The 20,956-nt window shown below is 39.2% G+C and overlaps 1 protein-coding gene across 3 annotated transcripts in view; it reads left to right on the forward strand.

The window, feature by feature from the left end:
- EPC2 (enhancer of polycomb homolog 2) overlaps positions 1-20,956 on the forward strand; it is a 526,369-nt gene that overhangs the window by 123,742 nt on the left and 381,671 nt on the right. Inside the window, exons 11-14 of one of the 3 annotated variants that reach the window (XM_008138703.3) lie at positions 5,594-5,730; positions 8,541-8,700; positions 9,613-9,946; positions 10,875-13,072. The exons of 1 other annotated variant lie outside the window; for it this stretch is intronic. In XM_008138703.3, the coding sequence (XP_008136925.1) occupies positions 5,594-5,730; positions 8,541-8,700; positions 9,613-9,946; positions 10,875-10,947 (704 nt within the window). In that variant the 3' untranslated portion in view covers positions 10,948-13,072. Of the gene's footprint in view, positions 1-5,593; positions 5,731-8,540; positions 8,701-9,612; positions 9,947-10,874; positions 13,073-20,956 lie in introns of those variants that run through there. One more of the 3 variants, XM_028141258.2, reaches the window with a different exon arrangement.

The following is a 20,956-nucleotide window of genomic DNA, read 5'->3' on the forward strand; positions in this document are numbered from 1 at the left end:
ATCAGGGTGGGGGTTCCCTTGGGGTGTGGGACAGCCTGAGAGAGGGGCCTATGGTGGTTTGCAGGCCAGCCACACCCCCTGGCAACCCAAGGAGGCCCTGGTATCTGGAATTTATTTACCTTCTACAATTGAAACTTTGTAGCCTGGAGCGGAGCCAAGCCTCCTGTTTGCTCCGTGGCTGGCAGCCATTTCTGTTTAGGGTTTGTTTACCTTCTATAACTGAAACTTTGTAGCCTTGAGTGGAGGCTTAGGCCGGCCAGGGAAGGCAGAAAGCTTGGCTTCTTCTATCACCTTGGAAACCCAAGCCTCCGTCCTGCTCTCTATGGCTGTAGCCATCTTGGTTGGGTTTATTTGCATACTCGCTCTGATTGGCTGGTGGGTGTGGCTTGTGGGTGTAGCGGAGTTAGGGTCAATTTGCATATTACTCTTTTATTAGGTAGGATGATAAAGTTTCTAGTCATTTGAAAGTATAGCATTATTAAACTATTCTTTTGATATGCTGTTCTTAAATCCAGACCTTAAGAAAATATAGGCTGGATTAATTTACATTTAATCTTGATTTTGACTAATGCATGGTTGCAAATTAACTTTCCTTATTTGTCTTAGTATACTGAGTAGTAGATACCAGCAGCCTTTTGACCATCTTCAGATATCTTAATATTACCAATTTGTAAAATCATTAACATTTTGGATAGTTTTATGAGAAATTCCTGATTTTTATTCTTTTCAGTTTCTCTTCCTTTCTTAAATTGCCATAAAATGTTGGCAAGCATAAAAGTTTTAGGATAGCCCAGCCAGTGTAGCTCAGTGGTTGATCATTGTCCTATGGACCAGGAGCTCACAGTTCAATTCCCAGTCAGGGCACATGCCCAAGTTGCGGGCTCAATCCTCAGTATGACGCATGCAGGAGACAGCCAGTCAATGATTTCCTCCCATTACTGATGTTTCTATCTTTCCCTCCCTCTCTGAAATCATTAAAAATATCCTAATAAAAGGCTAATACGCAAATTGACCGAGCAGCGGAACAACCGGCCGCTATGATGCACAGGGGGAGACACTCAATCCAGGAGCTGCCCCCTGGTGGTCATTGTGCTCCCATGGGGGGGGTGCTGCTCAGCCAGAATCTGGCTCGCGGCAGTGGTGGGAGCCTCTCCCGCCTCCGCGGCAGCACTAAGGATGTCCAACTGCTGAGGAGCAGGCCTAAGCCATCAGTTGGACATCCCCCTGAGGGCCCCCGGCACCTGGACTGAGAGGGCGCAGGCTGGGCTGAGGGACCCCCCCCCCCCCACCCAGTGCACGAATTTCTTGCACCGGCCTCTAGTATTTACGTAAAAGGGAAGATTCTGTAATATGGATATCTACCTATTAGAATGTGTTTACCCAGGGAGATTTGCATAACTTTTTACTTAGGGAAAGGAACACTTCCCAAGGTGAGACTTGGAATAGTGAAATACTGCCATCTTCACAAAACATTCAGCTTTGTGGTTACTTTTAAACTAGTAGGACTTGGAGGGGTTGGGTAGGGCAGATTTATGACTGGCATGAATTTCACTTCTAAACTAGCAACTTCAGAGCAACCAGAGGAAAGAACTTGGGTTGGTCCTAAGCAACAGAAGCAGACAAGGTTTCTCTTTTGTACATTCCTCTTTCCCTTTGTGACACTACCACCGACCCAAAGCTCTGGGCCCCTGTCCTGTATCTCATTCCTAAACAGATTTCTTCATGCTATAATTATGGCCTTGTCCTTATTATATTAATGCTTACCTCTTGGTAACTCAAAGTCATTGTAAAAAATAAATCTCTTGTGGAAGTATTTCAGTAATTTTTTAAAGGAAAAATAATTAGTAGAGAAGGTACTTTCAATCAAATTACCATCCTCCACCAACCAGTAAGGCAACCCTGAGAATGATAATTCAGTACTGTGTCTGTGCCATTAAAACCATACATTTCTTACCATTTTCCATTCACCCTAACAAAAGGAAAGTGAGTCAGTTACAAAGGATATTTTGTTTGAGTCATGGTACTAGTTGCTATTTTTGTCTAAAGAGTTGCAATAACACTAAACAATGCTCTAGAAAATTCTGAATGAGGAACTTCAGCTTGTTTCAAGCACAAGCACCTTATAGTAAAGAAGATGCTAGGTAACAAGAATCGATATAATATGCTAAGTTTGAGGTGAGAGAGAAGAGAAACAACGATGAATCTAAAATTTTAAAGCATATTATATTAAATTCTCAACCAGTAATGGAATCAGAAATGAGAAGTAGTCAGCTTAAGTTTAAAAAACTGGGAAACACTGACCATTAATTTGGATAATTGGATTGCTCTTTGGTTGGAGATACCTCTGAGAATACATTGTATCCTGAGTTTTCTAGGAAACAATATGGGGTTCCTGAGCAAACTAATGGTTCTCAACAGAGCAATAAGTAGACATAGCCCCCCAAATGGTCAATTGTATCAGCATTCCTTTTTTGTATATATAAATGATTATTCATAAAAGCAAGTTGAATACCTATAATTAGCAATACTTTGTTTGCCATGGACTACCAACCAAAAGTAATTATTTTAATTTAAAAAAGTACACTTCCTACTAATTTAGTATATACTTTATTCTGAATTAGTAAGATTTTATGACTGTCTGACTTACAATATTTTGGAAACAGAAAAGTTACTCATTATCCTCATTTCTCTTTAATTTTAAAATAGTTACTAAAAGTATATTCTTTGTTTCGTTTATTGTTCACTTAAAGTTAACCACTGACTCAGCTTTTTACCACAATATAACCCTTAGCTCTGGACAAGCATAATACTGGATTTGAGGAATGGACCATGTTAACACCAGATTCCAAGTCAATTTTTTTTTAATTGATACACTCCTTACACATATAGGACTAAACAGATTTTTGGGGGGTGAAATTTTCCTTCCTTCCTTTGTATCTAATAAACTATTTTTCATCTTTCCCAAGGTTTTCAAACAGCTGGAAATTCATGAATACTTCATATTTTCATTTGATTTTGAAGATTGTACATTTAGAATTAAAATTATTATTTTCCATTTAAAAATAGAATACTTGCAGTGAATTTAATATGTGCAAAGAAAGACATTTGATTTTGTTGGTAATTCAGTAAGATAACTAATGTGTACTTCAAAAATACAGGTAATATTAACATTTTAGTGAGCATTATCATAGCCCGAGGCTTTTTAATCTTCTGAAAATAAAATTGCTGTCTGTGTAAGAACTGTTTTCCTCTCATTGTCTAATACACGTTTTAATGATGATTAGAATTGTGGAAGCCCTGGCCCATGAGGCTCAGTAGGTTGAAGCATTGATCTGTAAACCAAAAGGTCATGGGTTCAATTCCTGGTCAGGGACCATACCTAGGTTTCGGGTTCAAGGCCCCCACCCCCCAACCCCTCATGGCACATATGGGAGGCAACTGGTTGAGGTAGATATCTCTCTCTCTCTCTCTCTCTCTCTCTCTCTCTCTCTCTCTCTCTCTCTCTTCACCCCCCCCCCCACCACCACTCCTCCCCCAACCCCCCCTTCTCAAATCAATAAACATCCTCGGGTGAGGATTTATTTTTTAATTGTTGTGGAATAGTAATGAAGACATATTAAAGCTTTGTTCATCTCTGATGCCTAACTCCCTTTTCATACAAAATAGACTATACTATGTATAACTTATTATATATCTGATTAACCATCAATTTTTTTTTTCCATTTGTGATCCTACTATACAGAATACTTTGGGGACTAGTTAAGTAAACTAGGTTAAGGGTCTATCTCCTATGTAAACTTTTTTAGGTTATATTGATTAGATTGCTCAATTGCATTTAAAGGTTGACACATTTATTAGTTGGTATTTCTTTATAAGTATCTGTTCTTCCCAACTACCCTATAGGACGTCATAGCAGGGACCTTCTTAATTTATTTTTTTCCTATAGTCATGCCTAACTCAATACAGCACTCTGCATCACAATAGATAGTAAATACTTGTTGACTGAGAGAAATAGTTGGGGGAAAGGAAAGCAATAAAAATAGAGCATCCCTGGCTGGGTAGCCCAGTTGATTAGAGCTACCCAACATACAGGGGTATGTTATATAGTAAAAAATATAGGAACTTTTAGCATAAGGTCATGAATATTAGCATAAACCACTGGTGATCCCTGAGGTCCGAAAGGTTGGTGACCGCTGGATTACAGCATGGTCCCATTATGCCAAGGTTGCAGATTAGATCCCGGTCAGGGCACATACAAATACAAGAAACAACCAATGAATGCATAAATAAGTGGAGCAAGGAATCTTTCTCTCCACTCCCCCTTTCCCCTCCCCTCCCCTCCCCTCCCCTTCTTTCTCTCTCTCTCTCTCTCTCTTTCTTTCTCTCTCTCTCTCCCTCTCTCTCTCTCAAAATTAACTTAAAAAAAAAAGCAAAATTACTCTAGTAGCACATATATTCTGATGTGATTTAATATTTCTTGACTCGAATAACGTAGTAACTGCTATGGAAATAGCTTTGTGTCCTAAATCATTTTATCAGTAAGCTACTTAAATATGAAAGTTTATATATGTTTATTTGAGAAAAATGTTTCTTATATTACTTTTACTTAGCTAATCTTTTCAACAAAAGTTTCAGATGCCTTGCTTTTATTTTAAATTACTAACTTTTAATACAGTTGGTTACAGCATAATCAGTTCTATCTGAGGAAACATTGTATCTTTAATTTTCTGAATACCTCTCCGATTTCTAGCCCATATTTTTATAGATAGGACTTATTTTAGACAGCTAATCTATTGGCTTGAGCTATGGTTTATGGCAGCGATTTTCAACCAATGTGCTGCAAGAATTTTAAAACATGCAATACCTAACTGGTCAGGGCCACTGACCTCTTTTTCCTTACATTGTCAAATAAATAAATGACAACAGCCAACACAATAGCTGTCAGTGTGAATGAATCAAAATTATACCTATTTTTTGTCAGATTAAAAAAATTAATGTAATTTTTTGGTGTGCCAAAGACTTTTAGTAATTAGTTTATGTGTGCCATGAAATGAAAAAGGTTGAAAATTGCTGGTTAATGGTTATGTAAGATGAACATCATTGTCTTACACTCTGATTTGTAATTTTGTAATTTTTTTTAAAAAAAAGGTATTTTCGTATTGTCATAGATGAAAACCAGCAATCAGAACCAATTACATTATTACAGATGGTCCTCTGTTCTTATTATGGCTATAACTTAACTTAGCCTTAATATTATTTGCACTAATAAATCAAAGTTTTCTCATTGTAGTTAACATAGTGTAGAGAAGTAAGAGTGATTACAGATAACGAGTCCGAATAAATGATAGAATTCTCATATCAGGGGTATGTTATATAGTAAAAAATATAGGAACTTTTAGCATAAGGTCATGAATATTAGCATAAGCCACTTTTGCTGAAAGATTTGTCATTTTTATTGGATTCTTTGCTGATGATGTATATTGCGGTTTATAATTGCTTTTCATCTTAATTGTAGAATAAATTTATGTTGTGTTTTATTTGTGTTGTTAAAAGTACTTTTAAACATACTTCTGAAATTAATGTTCTTTATTAGTAACAGGGGGTATCACAGAAGAGCAGTTTCAGACACATCAACAGCAGCTAGTTCAAATGCAAAGGCAGCAACTTGCTCAGCTTCAGCAGAAACAGCAATCTCAGCATTCCTCGCAACAGACACATCCAAAAGCACAGGTAAGCCTGTCTTTAACCATGCTTATTTCTCTTCCTTTCTCTCATAATTACATAGTCCTGTTCACTTGTAGTCAAGTCAGAGGAAATAATCTTGATATTGCCACTCTTGATTTTAAAGATCAAACCTCTAAGTGTCTTTTTAGTTAATTTACATAATTTTAATTTTAAGTGACAAGTTCATATTTTATGAGAGGCGCATTAGAACCAAATAGGATATTTTTAATTTAGGAAAAAATGTTTTGAAGGGTTATTGAGAATTTGTAAAAGTAATTGCATACTTTTAGAACCATTATCCCCCAACCCTTACTGTCCCCCCCAAAAAAATACTTTTAAACACTAACTTTCCTAACCGCTAGTGCCATATGGTTATGCCCCAAGCTGAAAGGTATTTACTTCTCTTGAATTGTGCATTAACTCTAAACATATTTTCTTGAATCATATTTCCCTGAAGAAAAAAATGCCACCAGGTGAGGTCCATAAGCACCATTAAATGAAGACACTATGGATAAGAATAAAAATACCTGATAAAATTATAATTGCCAGAAGAGAAAAGCTTTCAACACCTTGAGATGAGCCCTGTAGACTCATTTTGGACTTTTGGCCTCCGAAACTGTATGACGATGAATTTCTGTTGTTTAAACCACTAAAAACAAAACTAACTGAGAAGTGTATTTCAGATTTGCGCCATCTGAAAAAAAAATAAACCCAGTGTTTTAGGTCTTAAATTTTGTTGCACCATAATTCTAAAAAATAATTCTAAAATAATAATGAGATTAACTCAGTTTGTTATATCTTAGGCTAGCATCTGCCCATAGTAGTTAGTTCAGCTCATTCTCAAAAGGTCAGTACACCAACCTTGAGATCTCATGTCCAGCAACATGAAAATCTCAGTCACTCTGGGACTCCTTAACACTCCCCTTTCATCCTGGTGGATTTGGGACTGGCCCACATTCTAGGATTGTTGGCTGTTAGTAATAGCTACCAGTTTTATACAGAATCAAGAGTAAATGCCATTCAAAGAACCTAAGTAGACACTTCAAAGAGGACATACAGATGGCCAAAGGACATATGGAAAAATGCTCAATGTCACTAATCATCAGAGAGATGCAAATTAAACTCTAATGAGGAATCACCTCACACTGGCCAGAATGGCTACTATCAACAAATCAACAAACAAGTGCTGGTGAGGACGTGGAGAAAAAGGAACCCTAATACACGGCTGGTGGGAATGCAAACTGGTGCCACCGCTATGGAAAATAGTATGGAGTTCCCTCAAAAAATTAAAAATGGAGCTGCCTTTCAACCCAGTGATCCCACTCCTAGGAATATATACAAGAATCCTGAAAACACCAATCAGAAAGACTATATGCACACCTATGTTCGTAGCAGCTTTATTTACAATAGCTAAGATCTGAAAACAGCCCAAGTGCCCATCAGTAGATGAATGGATTAAAAAGCAGTGGTACATTTACACAATGGAATACTATACAGCTATAAAAAAGATCTTCCCTTTGAGATAGCATGGAGGGACCTGGAGAATGTTATGCTAAGCGAAATAAGCCAGTCAGAGAAAGACAAATATCACATAATCTCACTTATCTCTGGAACCTAATGAACAAAATAAATTGATGAACAAAAAGCTCCAGAGACATGGAAGCATGCAACAGACTGATGAATCTCAGAGGGAAGAGGCAGTGGGGAAGAGATTAACCAAAGAACTTATATGCATATATGCATAGTTCATGGACACAGACAATAGTGCCGTGAAGGCCTAGAGTGGAGGAGGGCAATGGGGGACACCTGTAATACTCTCAACAATAAAGATAAATTTTTAAAAATAATAAATGCCATTAAACTTGCCTTTTTATTTGCTTTTTGGGAGTCTCTTGAAGTGTTTTCAGCCTACTCCAGGATTAAGCCAAGACACGTTTTTTTACATTGTGATAAAGATGACTGTAAGTCATCTCTGATTTTATTTTGCTCATAGTATCAAGATTGTCAAGTATTTTTATTTTTATTTTTTTAAAATATATTTTATTGATTTTTTACAGAGAGGAAGAGAGAGGAATAGAGAGTTAGAAACATCGATGAGAGAGAAACATCGATCAGCTGCCTCCTGCACACCCCCCACTGGGGATGTGCCCGCAACCAAGGTACATGCCCTTGACCGGAATCGAACCTGGGACCTTTCAGTCCGCAGGCCGACGCTCTATCCACTGAGCCAAACCGGTTTCGGCAAGATTGTCAAGTATTTTTAAAGGCATTCATTAACACTTATTGGAAAAAATGTATAGAGCATTAAAGGTTTGGGTTTTTTTAATCCCCTAGTTCTTTCTGAGAAATAGTTACTTCTCAGTTTTTAGTCACTTCTCTGCTTCATACGCCAAAAATAGTCTATGAAGCCCTGGATCTGTCTCTTTTCTTTTCTTTTTTGTTTTTGTTAATCCTCATCAGAGGATGTTTTTCCCATTGCTTTTTCAGAGGGGAGGTAGGGGGAGAGAAAGAAGCATCAGTGTGAGCGAGAGACATCAATTGGTTGCCTGACACATGCCTCAGGTGCGGGGAGTGAACCGGCAACCCAAGTACGTGCCCCTGACCGGGAATCAAACCCATGACCCTTCAGTGTATGTCCGACTTTCTAACCACCTAGCAATACAGGCCAGGGCCAGGGTCCTCCGTCTCTTAATCTAAACACTTGTAACTGTTCCGTATGAAAAAGCAACAGCCTCTTCTTGGGTTTTTCCCACTTCTTAATATGTTCATGGAATCACATCTAAAAAAAATTGGGTTTAATTTTGTTCATTTTACAGGGCTCAAGCACCTCTGACTGTATGTCTAAAACACTTGACTCAGCCAGCGCCCACTTTGCTGCATCTGCAGTGGTCAGTGCACCTGTTCCCAGTCGCAGTGAGTCGGCCAAGGAACAGAACACTGGGCACAACAACATAAACGGTGTTGTCCAGCCTTCAGGTAAGCCTGTGGTTTCGTGTGGTACTTATAGCTCCAAGTTGTGACTCAGTGGTTTGAGGTATGGTTTTGTTTTTAAATCCAGGGGGAGGTGTACCAAACGTCTTCTGTGGATAATGCGTGGTAGAACAGCTGGTGTGTTTTAGAATTCAAATAGAGCCTGCTTCCTATTTCTTTTGTACCACACCCCTGGATATCTGCCTGTGTGACTCCTCCCTGTCTGGTTTTATCCAGGTCCTGTCAGTTGCCTCACATCTTAGGAAATGCATCAAGCTAATCACGAACCATCACCGCTAAATTATCCATGCTTTGTTAAAAAGACGAAATTCCATGCAGGACGATCATTAAGATTGAAATGGATTTACCTCCCCGGTTTTACATACTCAGAGGCCTGCTTTCTCTGACTCCTCTTGAAGTGCAGCATTGCTCTGAAACCCTGTCTGCTTCTTACTACCCCGAGTCCTCAGAGACTTGCTGTTCTTAACATCCTTCAATTACTGCTCTAACTTTAGGGTTTTCACTTGCTTTGGCGTGCATCCACAGTCCTGATTGCTTCTCCTTACTGATGTTCTTACATGTATCCATTCTAATAGAAATCCAACTATAGTCTTCACCTGCCCTCAGCCTCCATAATGGACCACTCTGTCCTATTATACAATTTCCAAATATGGAGGCAACAGAATAATTTGCAAAGCCCTTTTATGTAGAAAGAGGGTGTCTTTGTCTTTGGGGTTGTAACAGGTGCGTATGTTGTCCTTACTAATCAGAAGCTGTCTTTTGAGAGGCCATTATTTGGAAAGTTGACATGGTATTTAATTAGATTACAAATGTTTGCATATATTTTTATTATTAAAATCTTTTTAAGAGTTTAATGTCTCATGACATAAATTGAATGATTTTTTTTTTCTCCTTCAGGAACCTCTAAAACATTATACTCCACCAATATGGCTTTATCATCCAACCCAGGGATTTCAGCCGTACAACTTGTAAGGACAGTTGGCCACACCACTACAAATCACTTAATCCCAGCCTTGTGCACAAGCAGTCCTCCGACACTTCCCATGAACAGTTCTTGCCTGACAAATGCAGTGCACCTCAATAACGTCAGTGTTGTTTCTCCAGTCAATGTGCATATCAATACACGGACTTCAGCACCATCGCCAACAGCCTTAAAACTTGCCACAGTTGCTGCCAGTATGGACAGAGTGCCAAAGGTTACTCCCAGCAGTGCCATCAGCAGCATAGCAAGGTGTGTGTGTGCTTGTTTCAGGCATCATTCTATCCTTTTCTGCTGGCTACTCTGAGGGAGGAAAAGACTTTTTTTTTTACTGCTCAAGTAATAGATGTCTGTTGATTGGCTTGCTCTTCAACAGATACTGAATATCTGCTTAGTGTAAAGTGCTTTGACTTATTATTTGTTTGAGGTCACTACTGCAGTGTTTAAATGCCAGCCAAATTATAAAAACACAGGAGAAAACCACATCAAATTGGGAACCATCAAACCAAAAGAGATATATCACAGAGCCTATTTTAGAAACTTCAGTTACTCTTATATGACTTATTAGTAGTTTAAACAGTCTGGAGGACGAGAGTTGTTATTAACATCCATGTCAGAGCTTTAATTTTCAAATCACATTTGTGTTTTCTTCAACATTAAACACAAGAGGAAAGTAAATTATTCTATGTATATATTAAAATTGATAATATTCTGGGATTAACTAAATCTTCTTTCTGTGAAACTAATACATGAGAACAATGAATTTAAAAAATTGATTTGCATGGGTTAATAACTACATGACCTTGAAGCTGCAAAGTTAAACTACAGTAGAAAGTAATTTAATATTGTGCTCCTAATGATCATTGTTTTGGAGCATCATAAGCTCCATCCATTGTAAAAACTTGGATTGTCCTGTTATATATTGCATAAGTAATTTTATCACTCGCTTCTACTGAAATTTGTGTTAAATTCCTTTTTTTTCCTAAGTAAATAGTTATAATCAAGTAATTAGGAACTAATAGGATTTCTTAGCTGAAGGAAACTTTTTCTCATTCCTGTATAGAAATTATAAAAGTTGGGAAATGTTCTTGGGAAGTACGTGTTTAGTTATAGTACATAAAAAGGTATCTGTAAATACTAGAGAGTGTTAATGTTTATTTTACTCTTTGCCTTATTATAGAGAGAACCATGAACCAGAAAGATTGGGTTTAAATGGAATAGCAGAGACAACAGTAGCTATGGAAGTGACATAACCTAAAACATGTGGCTTTGACCTGTGCTGATGGTGTGCAGTCATTCATATTCCAGCTGAATGCAAAAGGCGACACTCTGTGGATCACAGAGGTTAACCATGGACCTAAATGGACTACAGTATATCGGATGTGTAATCCATATATGATGTATATTTTGTAAAATCGGGAAAATCACTACCTTGTAAAATAGTTTATTTGTATCATCAATATTATTTCTGTTACTTGAATAGTAGATATTCATCATCATGCTTTTGCACTTGAATTTGCAACTGAATGGATTTAAAAAAATAATTCTTTAATGGGATCATGAGCATGAAATGGGATCCTACATCACTTGTTTTAACTATTTATTTTGCCATGTTTACATTTTGTATCTTGTAAAAATAAATCCAACTTTGTGTCTAAAACGTTAAAGATTCATAGCTAGGAAATGAAATTCTTGTAATTTTTTTCTAAAGGAACTGTAAAGTTTTCACTTGGTTCATTTTGTTTCACAATTTGACTAGATGGACTTTTTGGTAAATACTTTAGTGGCATTTCACTGTCAAATATGAAGTTCAAGGCAAAATAGTATTTTCTATTACTGTGCAGGGGAAAGGGATGGATCGATACATGCAAATTTAATGTAGTAACTCACTTTTCCATATATTTTGAATGTATATTTCTATTTATAATACCAGTTTATAAAAAATAATTACACAGAAAAAAGGACTAGGAAAAATTATGCATCTAGCACATTTAAACTGTGCAGATATGAAAATTTTTCAAGGATTACATTTTATCTGAAGACTGCATATTTTAACTGGCTTTAAAACTGTAACACACCACATAAAGGGTATTTTACCAGGTATGTATTGCATTATTATATCATTGCAATAATTATTGGAAGTCTAGATATCGAGCCATCCCAGGTGTTGGGAGGGGGGGAGGGTTGTGGCAAGATTGTCTTTTCAATTTTGGAGAGTTTTCCTGTGGCTACAAGGCAAGTAACGGGTTGGAAAAAGTCTGACTGTAAGCGTTGGACACCTTCATAGTGTAGTGTTTTAGTGACTTTTTTTATACGGTTCTTGTAAATTAGATACGTGTAGTGGTGTTTCAGAATGTTTGTTTATGCACTAGTTCAGACAACTTTCCCTGTTACTTGTTCTTGATAAGTGAAAACTGCAGGGAAATAAAAATACATATCAAAACATGGCCATGCTGCATATGTGTTTATTTCACATTGTGCACACAGTGTCAGTAAAATTTAAGGGAGACGATAGCACTTAACAGCACTTTTCATTTTCACAGTGCTTTCCAAGCATTAATGAAAAGAACTATAAGGAGCTCATCTGTGGGCACTATTGGGTTTCAGATAATCCAATATAAACTACCTTTGATATGAAAAGTTCTTGAAATATTTTACAAATGTAAGTAATTTGCAGTATAACATTCATTGAAATCTCATAAATGAGCCTCATTTTATAAATAGAAGTTTAGAGTAGAATTATATTGCAAGGGCGTTTTGTCAAGTAAGTTCTGGGAAATGTAAATATTTTTAATGAATATGATTAAAACCATTTCAAACTTACATAATTTTATACTTTACATTTTTTATATCTGCAGTTCTAAAAGTTGTAAATTGATATGTCAGTTGAATTAATGGGCCAAGATTTCTGCTGAGAGTGGTTTTTATTCAGGTCCTAAATGTGTAAAGCAATTTATGGGCAAAACCATAGAAAAATAAATAAATTTAATTTCTTCATTGGTTGTGACCTGATAGGATCCATGCTCGTTTCTGCCATTCTACCTCTGGAGTTCTCATTGCTGATGATATAAAGGAAATCATTTTGTTTGATATGTATCATGACTGTTTTCATTCTGCTTGTAGTTGAATGTATCTCTTCGTTAAGAACTTAAAATAATGTTAGTGCCAATTTTGGAGAAAGCTTTTTTTTCCATTTTACTCAAGCAAAGCATGAAGTGAATTTGCCTTATGTGATATACATGTTAAAAAATAATTTAAGTAAAACAAAAGAACTATCCATTTGTACAGTTTCTGGAGATGTGACAAATCCAGAATTTATCAGACTGATGACCCAATTTATTTGTTCCTTTTGAAGTAAAATAGAAAAATAAGCCTTCATTATTTTGGTGGTTGTAACTATTTCATGGATGGCATTTCAGTTACTTGGACACACATTTCAAAAACTTTCGTGACAGATACTTATTTTCACCTTATTAAATTGAAGAACAGTTTAGTTTTGCATGGCCCTCCACAGGGCAATACCGCTATCTCTCTCTTGGTTTTCTAAGGAAACTAGTGTTGGCACTTGTAATTCAGTAAGCTCCTAGAGTCCTTGGAGGATGTTTTTTTATGGAGTAGCAGGTCTGTTCGTTTGCTTGTTTGTTTATTTGTTTTAAACAAAGGGGTAACTCTCCTGTGCTTGGGATATCTTGTAATTCAGTATAGATAAAAGTATTTATAAACTAGTCTTCCACCTTCCTAAAGAGAGGAAGTACCCTTCCTTTCCTAGTAATTGAAGATCATCATTATGCCCAGGGATTGTGATGGTAGCTCTAAGTATATTTCACCATGTGTTGCAAATCTTTTGCAAAAGTCCAAGGGATGGGGGGAATGCCTGAAGGGCACATTTAAAATTATATATACTAGAGGCCCGGTGCACGAAATTCGTGGCGGGGGGTGGGTCCCTCAGCCCAACCTGCACCCTCTCCAATCTGGGAGCCCTCAGGGGCGCCCTCTCCAATCTGGGAGCCATGACGGCTGAGGCCCACTCCCCATGGTTCTCTGCTCTCTGCGGGGCCTGGCTGCTCCATGCCCGCTGCCCAGAGGCTCTCCGCGGCCCAGAGGCCCTCCACAGCTGGGGCAAGATGCTTGCCTCGTTGCCGTGGCGACGAAGCAAGCATTCTGCCAGGCCTCTCATGCTGCCCGCTCTCAGTGGCCGCCACCCCCCTCCCCCAGGACTGGGGGACTCCAACAGGGTTGAGGGGACTGGGCGCCACCATCTTTGTGACAGAGTGACAGTTAATTTGCATATCACCCTTTTATTAGATAGGGTATATATATATATAAATATCAACACAGATTCTTTTTTTAATAATAGGGAATACAGTATTTGCAACTATGCTTAGTGTTTTTTATTACCAAGGTTGTTTTTTGGCAGGGAGGGGGAGGGCAGTAAGGAGGACTAACATTTCAGAAATTTCTCCCTAGTATATACTGCTGTGTTTGAGTATAATGCTCTATTTTGATCAGATTTTGTTGATCAGTAGTAATACACTTTTGACTGAAATGTTTTGTTGTCCCTGAACTGCAATGGCAGATTAAATTTCAAAAGGCTAAGGATATCTCAAGTAATTGTGACTACTTTATCCTGTAACAAGTGATGTTTTAATCACTAACCACAGCACAATAGCTAGCATCATGGAGCATGTGGAGTTCTCTCCCAGTGATTGTTCATTTAGTCCTAACAACAGTTGTAGACAATGAAGTTCAGCGAAGTTAGATAACTTGCCCCAGGTCACATAGCTGGTAAGTTACTGAGCCAGGAATTAAACTTAGGTAGTCAACACTCTCAAGCCACTGCATCCATCTTTAATGTGAAAGAAATGTTCTTCAAAGAAGTGCTTGCTGTATCTTTCAGTCCACTTATTGGCAGCATCTGTAGCAGGGTTTTAAAATTTATTTAGAAAACACCCTGCCCCTCTTCCACAACCAGGGACTTAATGTTGGCTTTTTACTTCCTGGGCTGAGTGCATTAGATCCAACTGGCTCCTAGCCATCTGCCCGGCAAACCCAAACTAACTAGTTTCTGTTCTGTCAGACCTGGCCGGTAAATGCTCAAGCTCTCACTCGACACAAGGCCCTGCCCTGGGAGCTGGGTCTGGGCCAGGACGTGCTGAGTTTTGCCCTTTCTGGACCTTGGTGTTCCTATCTGTAAAATAAGCAAATTTTCCTGGAACTCCAGAAAGGAGGCCACACAGACAAGCTTGGTGGAGGTGGAGGTGGAGGTATGGCCCTCGTGTCATTGGTTTCTCACCAAGGAAGTCAATGATGTGAGATCAGAGACAGATACAGTCTAGACAACTTTTTTTAGTCATTAATGTCATCAAGGCTGACTAGAGTGTGGACAGTTGTCTATGTGTAATGCCGCTGAGCTTGGGCAGAACTAATAATTCTAACCAACTTTAGTGACAAGTCTCAGAAGGACACAGGAATTAATATTTTTTGGAGGAGGCGTCAACGGGGAACCAGACAGACAACACGGGGTGCTAGACTAGCAGAGAATTTGTTGAGCTGGGTTTTAATACCTCTGCCATTTAATTGCCTGGTGATTTTACCGCCTGCCTGTCTCCAAACTTGTATCATAGGACTGGTGGGTGGAATTAGGTAACCTCCAACATCTCTGCCAGCTCCAGTGCTGCAGGAATCCGATCTCCCCTCCCCCTCCCACTCCCCTGCTGGCTCCCTTGCTTTTCAGAAAAACCTTGAAATGGAATCTTTTATGTCATACCAAGAGTAAGAATTCATGAAATCTTCCTTGTCGGAGCATTGCCTATTTGAACAAAACTCCTACTTCCCTGGCTGACTGATCAGAGGAACATGGCAGGTCACGAAGATGACAAGATACCTCAGAGCACTGACCCTGCCTCAGAGTGAGCACCTGTTATTCTCAAGGAAGGCTAGGATTCTGCAGTTACGTTTCACTGCCAGAGCAAGAGACCAACCCCCATCACAGAAAGAAAATTCTTTCACCCTCCATATACAAACTATTGGTTTAATCGTAGAGTACTGACATTTTAAATTTATCGATGTGGAAAACCTTTCATTAGTGTATACAATGACATGTTCTTCCTCTGCTCAGTCCCAGGCCACTGAAGGTCGTGGGCACACACAGCTCCTTGTCTTACGAATGCTTGTCTTTTATGTGCTCTTCTCACTGTCATGAGTAGATTCTGGTCACCCTAAGTGAGCCCAAGTGAGGGAAAACCAAGATGCAGGATTTCAGCTTTTATGTGTGTTTTGTCTTGTTTTTTACTTTTTTAAGATTCTTAGTTACTAATTTCTAGGGAGAGTAAGAAAGAAACATGGATGTGAGCATGGAACATCAATAGGCTGCCTCCTTCATGCCCCCTACCGGGGATCAAGCCCACAACCTGGGCATATGCTCTGGGAATTGAACTGGCAACCTTTCAGTGCACTGGACAATGCCCAACCAACTGAGCCACACGGGCCAGGACCAGGATTTCGGCTTTTAGCATAAAACATTATTAGTTATCTGCTGCTGAGTAATAAATTGGTACAACATGTAATGTGGGTGAAGAGTGTAGCATAGCACAAGGCAGAAATCCAGGTGGCAAAGGCTCTGTGTTCTCATCTGGAGGCTCAAGTAGGGAAGGATTCACTTCTAAACTCCCTCTGGTTGTAGACAATTCACTTCCTGTGGCTGTAGAATTTGTAGCAATTTGCTTCTTCAAAGCCGGCAGTGGGAGAGAGTTTCTGCTGTGTGTGAAGTCTCTTGCTTCAGGGAAGGCCTGGACCTCATAAAGGGCATATCTGATTAGGTCAGGCCTGTGCAGCCTGATCTGCTGTGATTGATGCCGTCAACTGATTGAGGACCTTACACCTGTGAAATCCTTTTCCCTTTGCCCTATTTTATTAGAAACAAGTCACAGGCCTTAAACTCAAAGGGAGGGAAGGCATAGATACTAAGAGATGGGAATGCTAGGGTTACTCCAGGGTGTGTCTGCCACATGTCAATAATTGGATCAACTCCATCCCACTACCACTCACCAGTCTTCCCCTATAAAGAAACAATTGAAGGTACTCTCTAGTGCAAACATTGTGCTACTTTGTGAACCATAAATTCCACAGTCCTGGATGTCAGGGAGGAGGTGAGGTCCAGTCTGGAGATAAGCCTGCCCATCATCAGCAGAAAAGCCGTGTGGAGAGGAGTGGATGAGATCAGCTAGAGCAAGAATAGACCAGAAGGAAGGAAACTGTGAGCAGCAGAACCTTAGCATCGATGTAGCCAGGGGAAGGTGGGGCAGGTGGAGGGCAGAGAAGAGACAGGGTAGCCATCCAGGGGGTGGAATCTGGAAGCCCAGGGAGTTTTCTAACTGCCTCTGGAAGGACTCTGCAGAGGTACAGTGCCAGTGGATAGAAATGAGTGGTTTTGGTTGGGAAGGAAATACAGGTGATGAGGGTTTAGCGGTGAGGTAGAAAGTGGAGAATGACCTGATCAGAAATTCTGGGATCAAGCTGTACCCGGTGCTTCTCGCCATCACAGGTACAGATGTGTGAGTCTCATCCCAGGCTGGTTGAATCTCCAAAAGTGGGATGTTTTTTACTTCTTTAAGATTTTTTTAATTATTAATTTTAAAAAGTATTCTTCGTTGGTATTAGTCCTTTTGTTTATTTGCTGTAGGGTTGGTTGATTGTGTTTGTGTTTGTAAGTTCACCAGATGGTGTTTGTTCACTGCAGCTAAGGTTGGGAATGACTAGTCTGATCTTTCTATTTACTGGTTGTGACAGTGGACGAGTAACTGTACTGAAAAGTTCAGAATTATTTCCTTAGCTGCAAAATAAGGAGGGATAAATTATTTCCCTGAGTCCCGTTAGCTCCAAGGGAATACAGAGAATGCCTCTCACTGAGAAAGCTCCATGGCTCCATAGTACTGACTTTGAAGAATTGCTTGTAATAGTGATTTCCAACCAGTTTGCCTAAAAAATTTTTAAATCATGCAACATCTGACTATTTAGATACTTTCCCTTAGATTGTCAAATTTAAAAATGACAACAGCCAACACAACAATAGCTGTCTGGGGTGAATGAATCAAAATTATACCTATTCTTTTGTCAGATTGGCAAAATATATATTTTTTGGTGTGCTACAGGATTTTAGTAATTAGTTTGCCATGAGTTAAAAAAAAAAAAGGTTGAAAATTGCTGCCGTATAACAAATGCAGTTCCCTGCTCTTTTAAGGTTTTGAGATCATATGCTTTAAAAAATTTGTCGTGTAGTTCATCACAGATTAAAATTGTGGTTATTTAAATTCTCTACAGCAATTCGTAAATATACCTCACACCTTCCCATTTCAAGCAATCTAAGTTCCCAAATCACACTGGAATATCAATATGCTCCGAGACAGAATTGTTCCCCCCCAAGGGACTAGTCACCCACTTAAAAAAAAAAAGTTTCAATTGATTTTTTTAGAGAGGGAAGGAGACGGGGAGAGAAATAGAAATGAAGTATCGATGAGATCTGCCTCCTGCACACCCCCTACTGGGGATCGAGCCCGCAACCCGGGCATGTGCCCTTGACCAGAATCGAACCCAGGAGCCTTCAGTCCACAGGCGAATGCTCTATCCACTGAGGCACATCAGCTAGGGCAACCTAAGAGTCATCTTGATTCTTCCCTTCCTCGCCCCCACCTCTGCCTATTACAATCCATCAAGTCTTTGACATGAGCTCCAAAATTATGTTAGGCCCATCCATTTTTTCCCTTGTTCAGATGACCACCACCTTGTCCACACCGTGGCCATCCTTTGCACTACAACAGCCTCATGACACCACCCCACCCCCCACCGCTTCCATTCTTGCCCATTTCCATCCATTCACATGGGAGCGAATAGCCCTTAACAGTCAGACTGTCTCAATAGTCTCCTAAAACCTTTCCCATTGCTTCCCATTTACACTAAAAATCGAATTTCTACCATGAATTGCAAGATCTTCTGTGTCTTACTCTGGCTTCCTCTCCAAACGCATCTTGTATTACTTCCTTGCCTCAGCACATGTGAGCCTCATTGGAGGACCTTGGTCCTGACTTTAACAACTGATTTCCTGCCTTGGTGCTTTTGTACATGGACATCCCTTCTGCCTAGAATTCTCCTCTCTGCCTATTTTAGGCCTTGAGGACCCCTCCAGAGAGCTGTTGGTTCCCTGCCCTTCCCCCTCTTATTCTCTGTCCCGGCCCCTTATCTGTCAATGATAAGAAGGAAATCATTTTTATTGTTTGTTTACTACTCCCTTCATGAGCCTCATGATGACAGGGACTGTTTTCTGTTGTATCTCCTGCACTGGGCACAGACCCTGGCACATGGTAGTTGCTGAAATATTTGTTGAATAAATAAGGGAACAAATAGCAATTAGAGCCATCAAACAGAGTCAAGGGATTTCCTTGTTATATTTCATTTTTATTGTTATTTTAAACCAAAACATGATGATCACTAAACACAGTTTCACTTCTCTTGGACTTATTAACCAAACAGACTTGAAATCTAAAATAGTTCAATTATGCTTAAAATGATTGACCTGTAGCTTCAGAAACTCATTTCCTGGTGAAGCTTTCTTGGGAGGTCGCTGTCATCTGCTTTGAGCCGTAGTCTAGCAGATGGCTGTGGGTGGGTAGTAGCAGAAAATAGGTTTTGTTTTAAGATTCCCTAAAAGCTATTTTTCTGCTTATACTTATACAGAATTAGCGGTTGTGCTCAAGTATAAGAAAATCTGGGAGCAGATTGGCTAGCTGCTGGTTTTGTCATGGTGTTTGTGAGCTAGAAATATTTCTTCATCAAAGATTGCTGAAAGATTCGTATCCGTGGTTTGTGACTAATCAATATTTCTTATGCATTATGCTTTCTGGGTGTATTTTTGTCAAAAAAATATCAGATTTCAACACACTTGCCAGCAATGTAGTGAATTGGTGAAGCTTTCCACTTAACATTCACCATCTTGGTCCAACAAAGCTTAAGCAGTTTTTAGCTCTTAGTTTTAAGTTCTAAGTTTGAAAATATCGGGTGGCCGTGTTACTAATGAACATTTAGAGAGTTTAGTATACACATTTCATGGGTTTAGGGGCCATTAACAACTGCTTGCCTTGAAATTAGTATTTTAAATATCCATTTGCATTTAGGGTAATACTTAAGATTATTACATGTAAGTAGAAATTTATTATATTAAACAAACTTTTTAATTGCAAGCCAACTTTTCAGAAATGTATATATTCATGAATTCAGCCTAATGTCATTGGATTAAAAATACTTGTTTGCAAGTATTTAGAAATAGCTTTCAAACTAGTAATTTCACTGAAAAATTATAAATTAATGGAGTAGTAAGCTCCTGCTAGTAATGCTCAAGAAATCTAGAGCAATCGCATGGAAATCTGAATAAGGTGTCTTTTGATTTTAGTTACTAAGTTTTCAAAATATCTGAATTTATCATTTTAAGCAGCAACAACTGTTGACCACTTGCTTTGTTTAAGACACCCTTGGGCACTGTCAGGGATATAAAATGTTAAGTTTTGGCCCTGTGGTAAAAAATACATACACGTGTACCAATGGGGAGGATGAGGACGGAAAACAGCCAACCGATGGTGGGTCTTGGTTCCAGCTCCTGCATTGGCCAGATGGGATGTTTAAATCCCCCTAACATGGTTCCTGGACTCTAGGGCTTCACACTGCTCTTAAAATAAAAATCCAGCTCTCTGCCCTGGCCTGCACTGCCCTTCTTGTCCTGCTGCCTGCTCAACTCTTAGAGCAGATTTATCTCTGTCCTCTCCTGCGGCCACAATGGCCTTCTGGTCTACCGGGTACCTATCAAGCTGTTCCTATCACAGCCTTGTGCTCTGCCTCCTCTGAAATACTTTCTTCACACCTTCCCGTGACTGTAGCTCCTTCTTATACAGTTTCCAGCCGAAATACATCCTCAGGGGGCCTTTCCCAACCTTTCCTAAAATCTGCAGTTAAGCTCTCTAACACTTCACTTTTGTTTTACTTTCGTCATAGCATGTAATTCTACCTAAAATTATCAGCGTATTTGTCCATTTACTTGCTTGTTGCCTGATTCTTCACCTAGACTTCCAGTCTCATTAGAGCTGGAACAATGCCTGTCTTATTCCTGGCTCTGTCCTCGGTACCTCCTACAGCAGCCTGGAGTGTAAATAGAGGCTCAGTAAGTAGTTCCTGAATAAATAAGTGAATGACTGTGCTACGCTGGTTCCATCAGGACTT

The sequence above is a fragment of the Eptesicus fuscus genome, chromosome 11 (genome assembly GCF_027574615.1).
Source record: "Eptesicus fuscus isolate TK198812 chromosome 11, DD_ASM_mEF_20220401, whole genome shotgun sequence".
Lineage (NCBI taxonomy): Eukaryota > Metazoa > Chordata > Mammalia > Chiroptera > Vespertilionidae > Eptesicus > Eptesicus fuscus.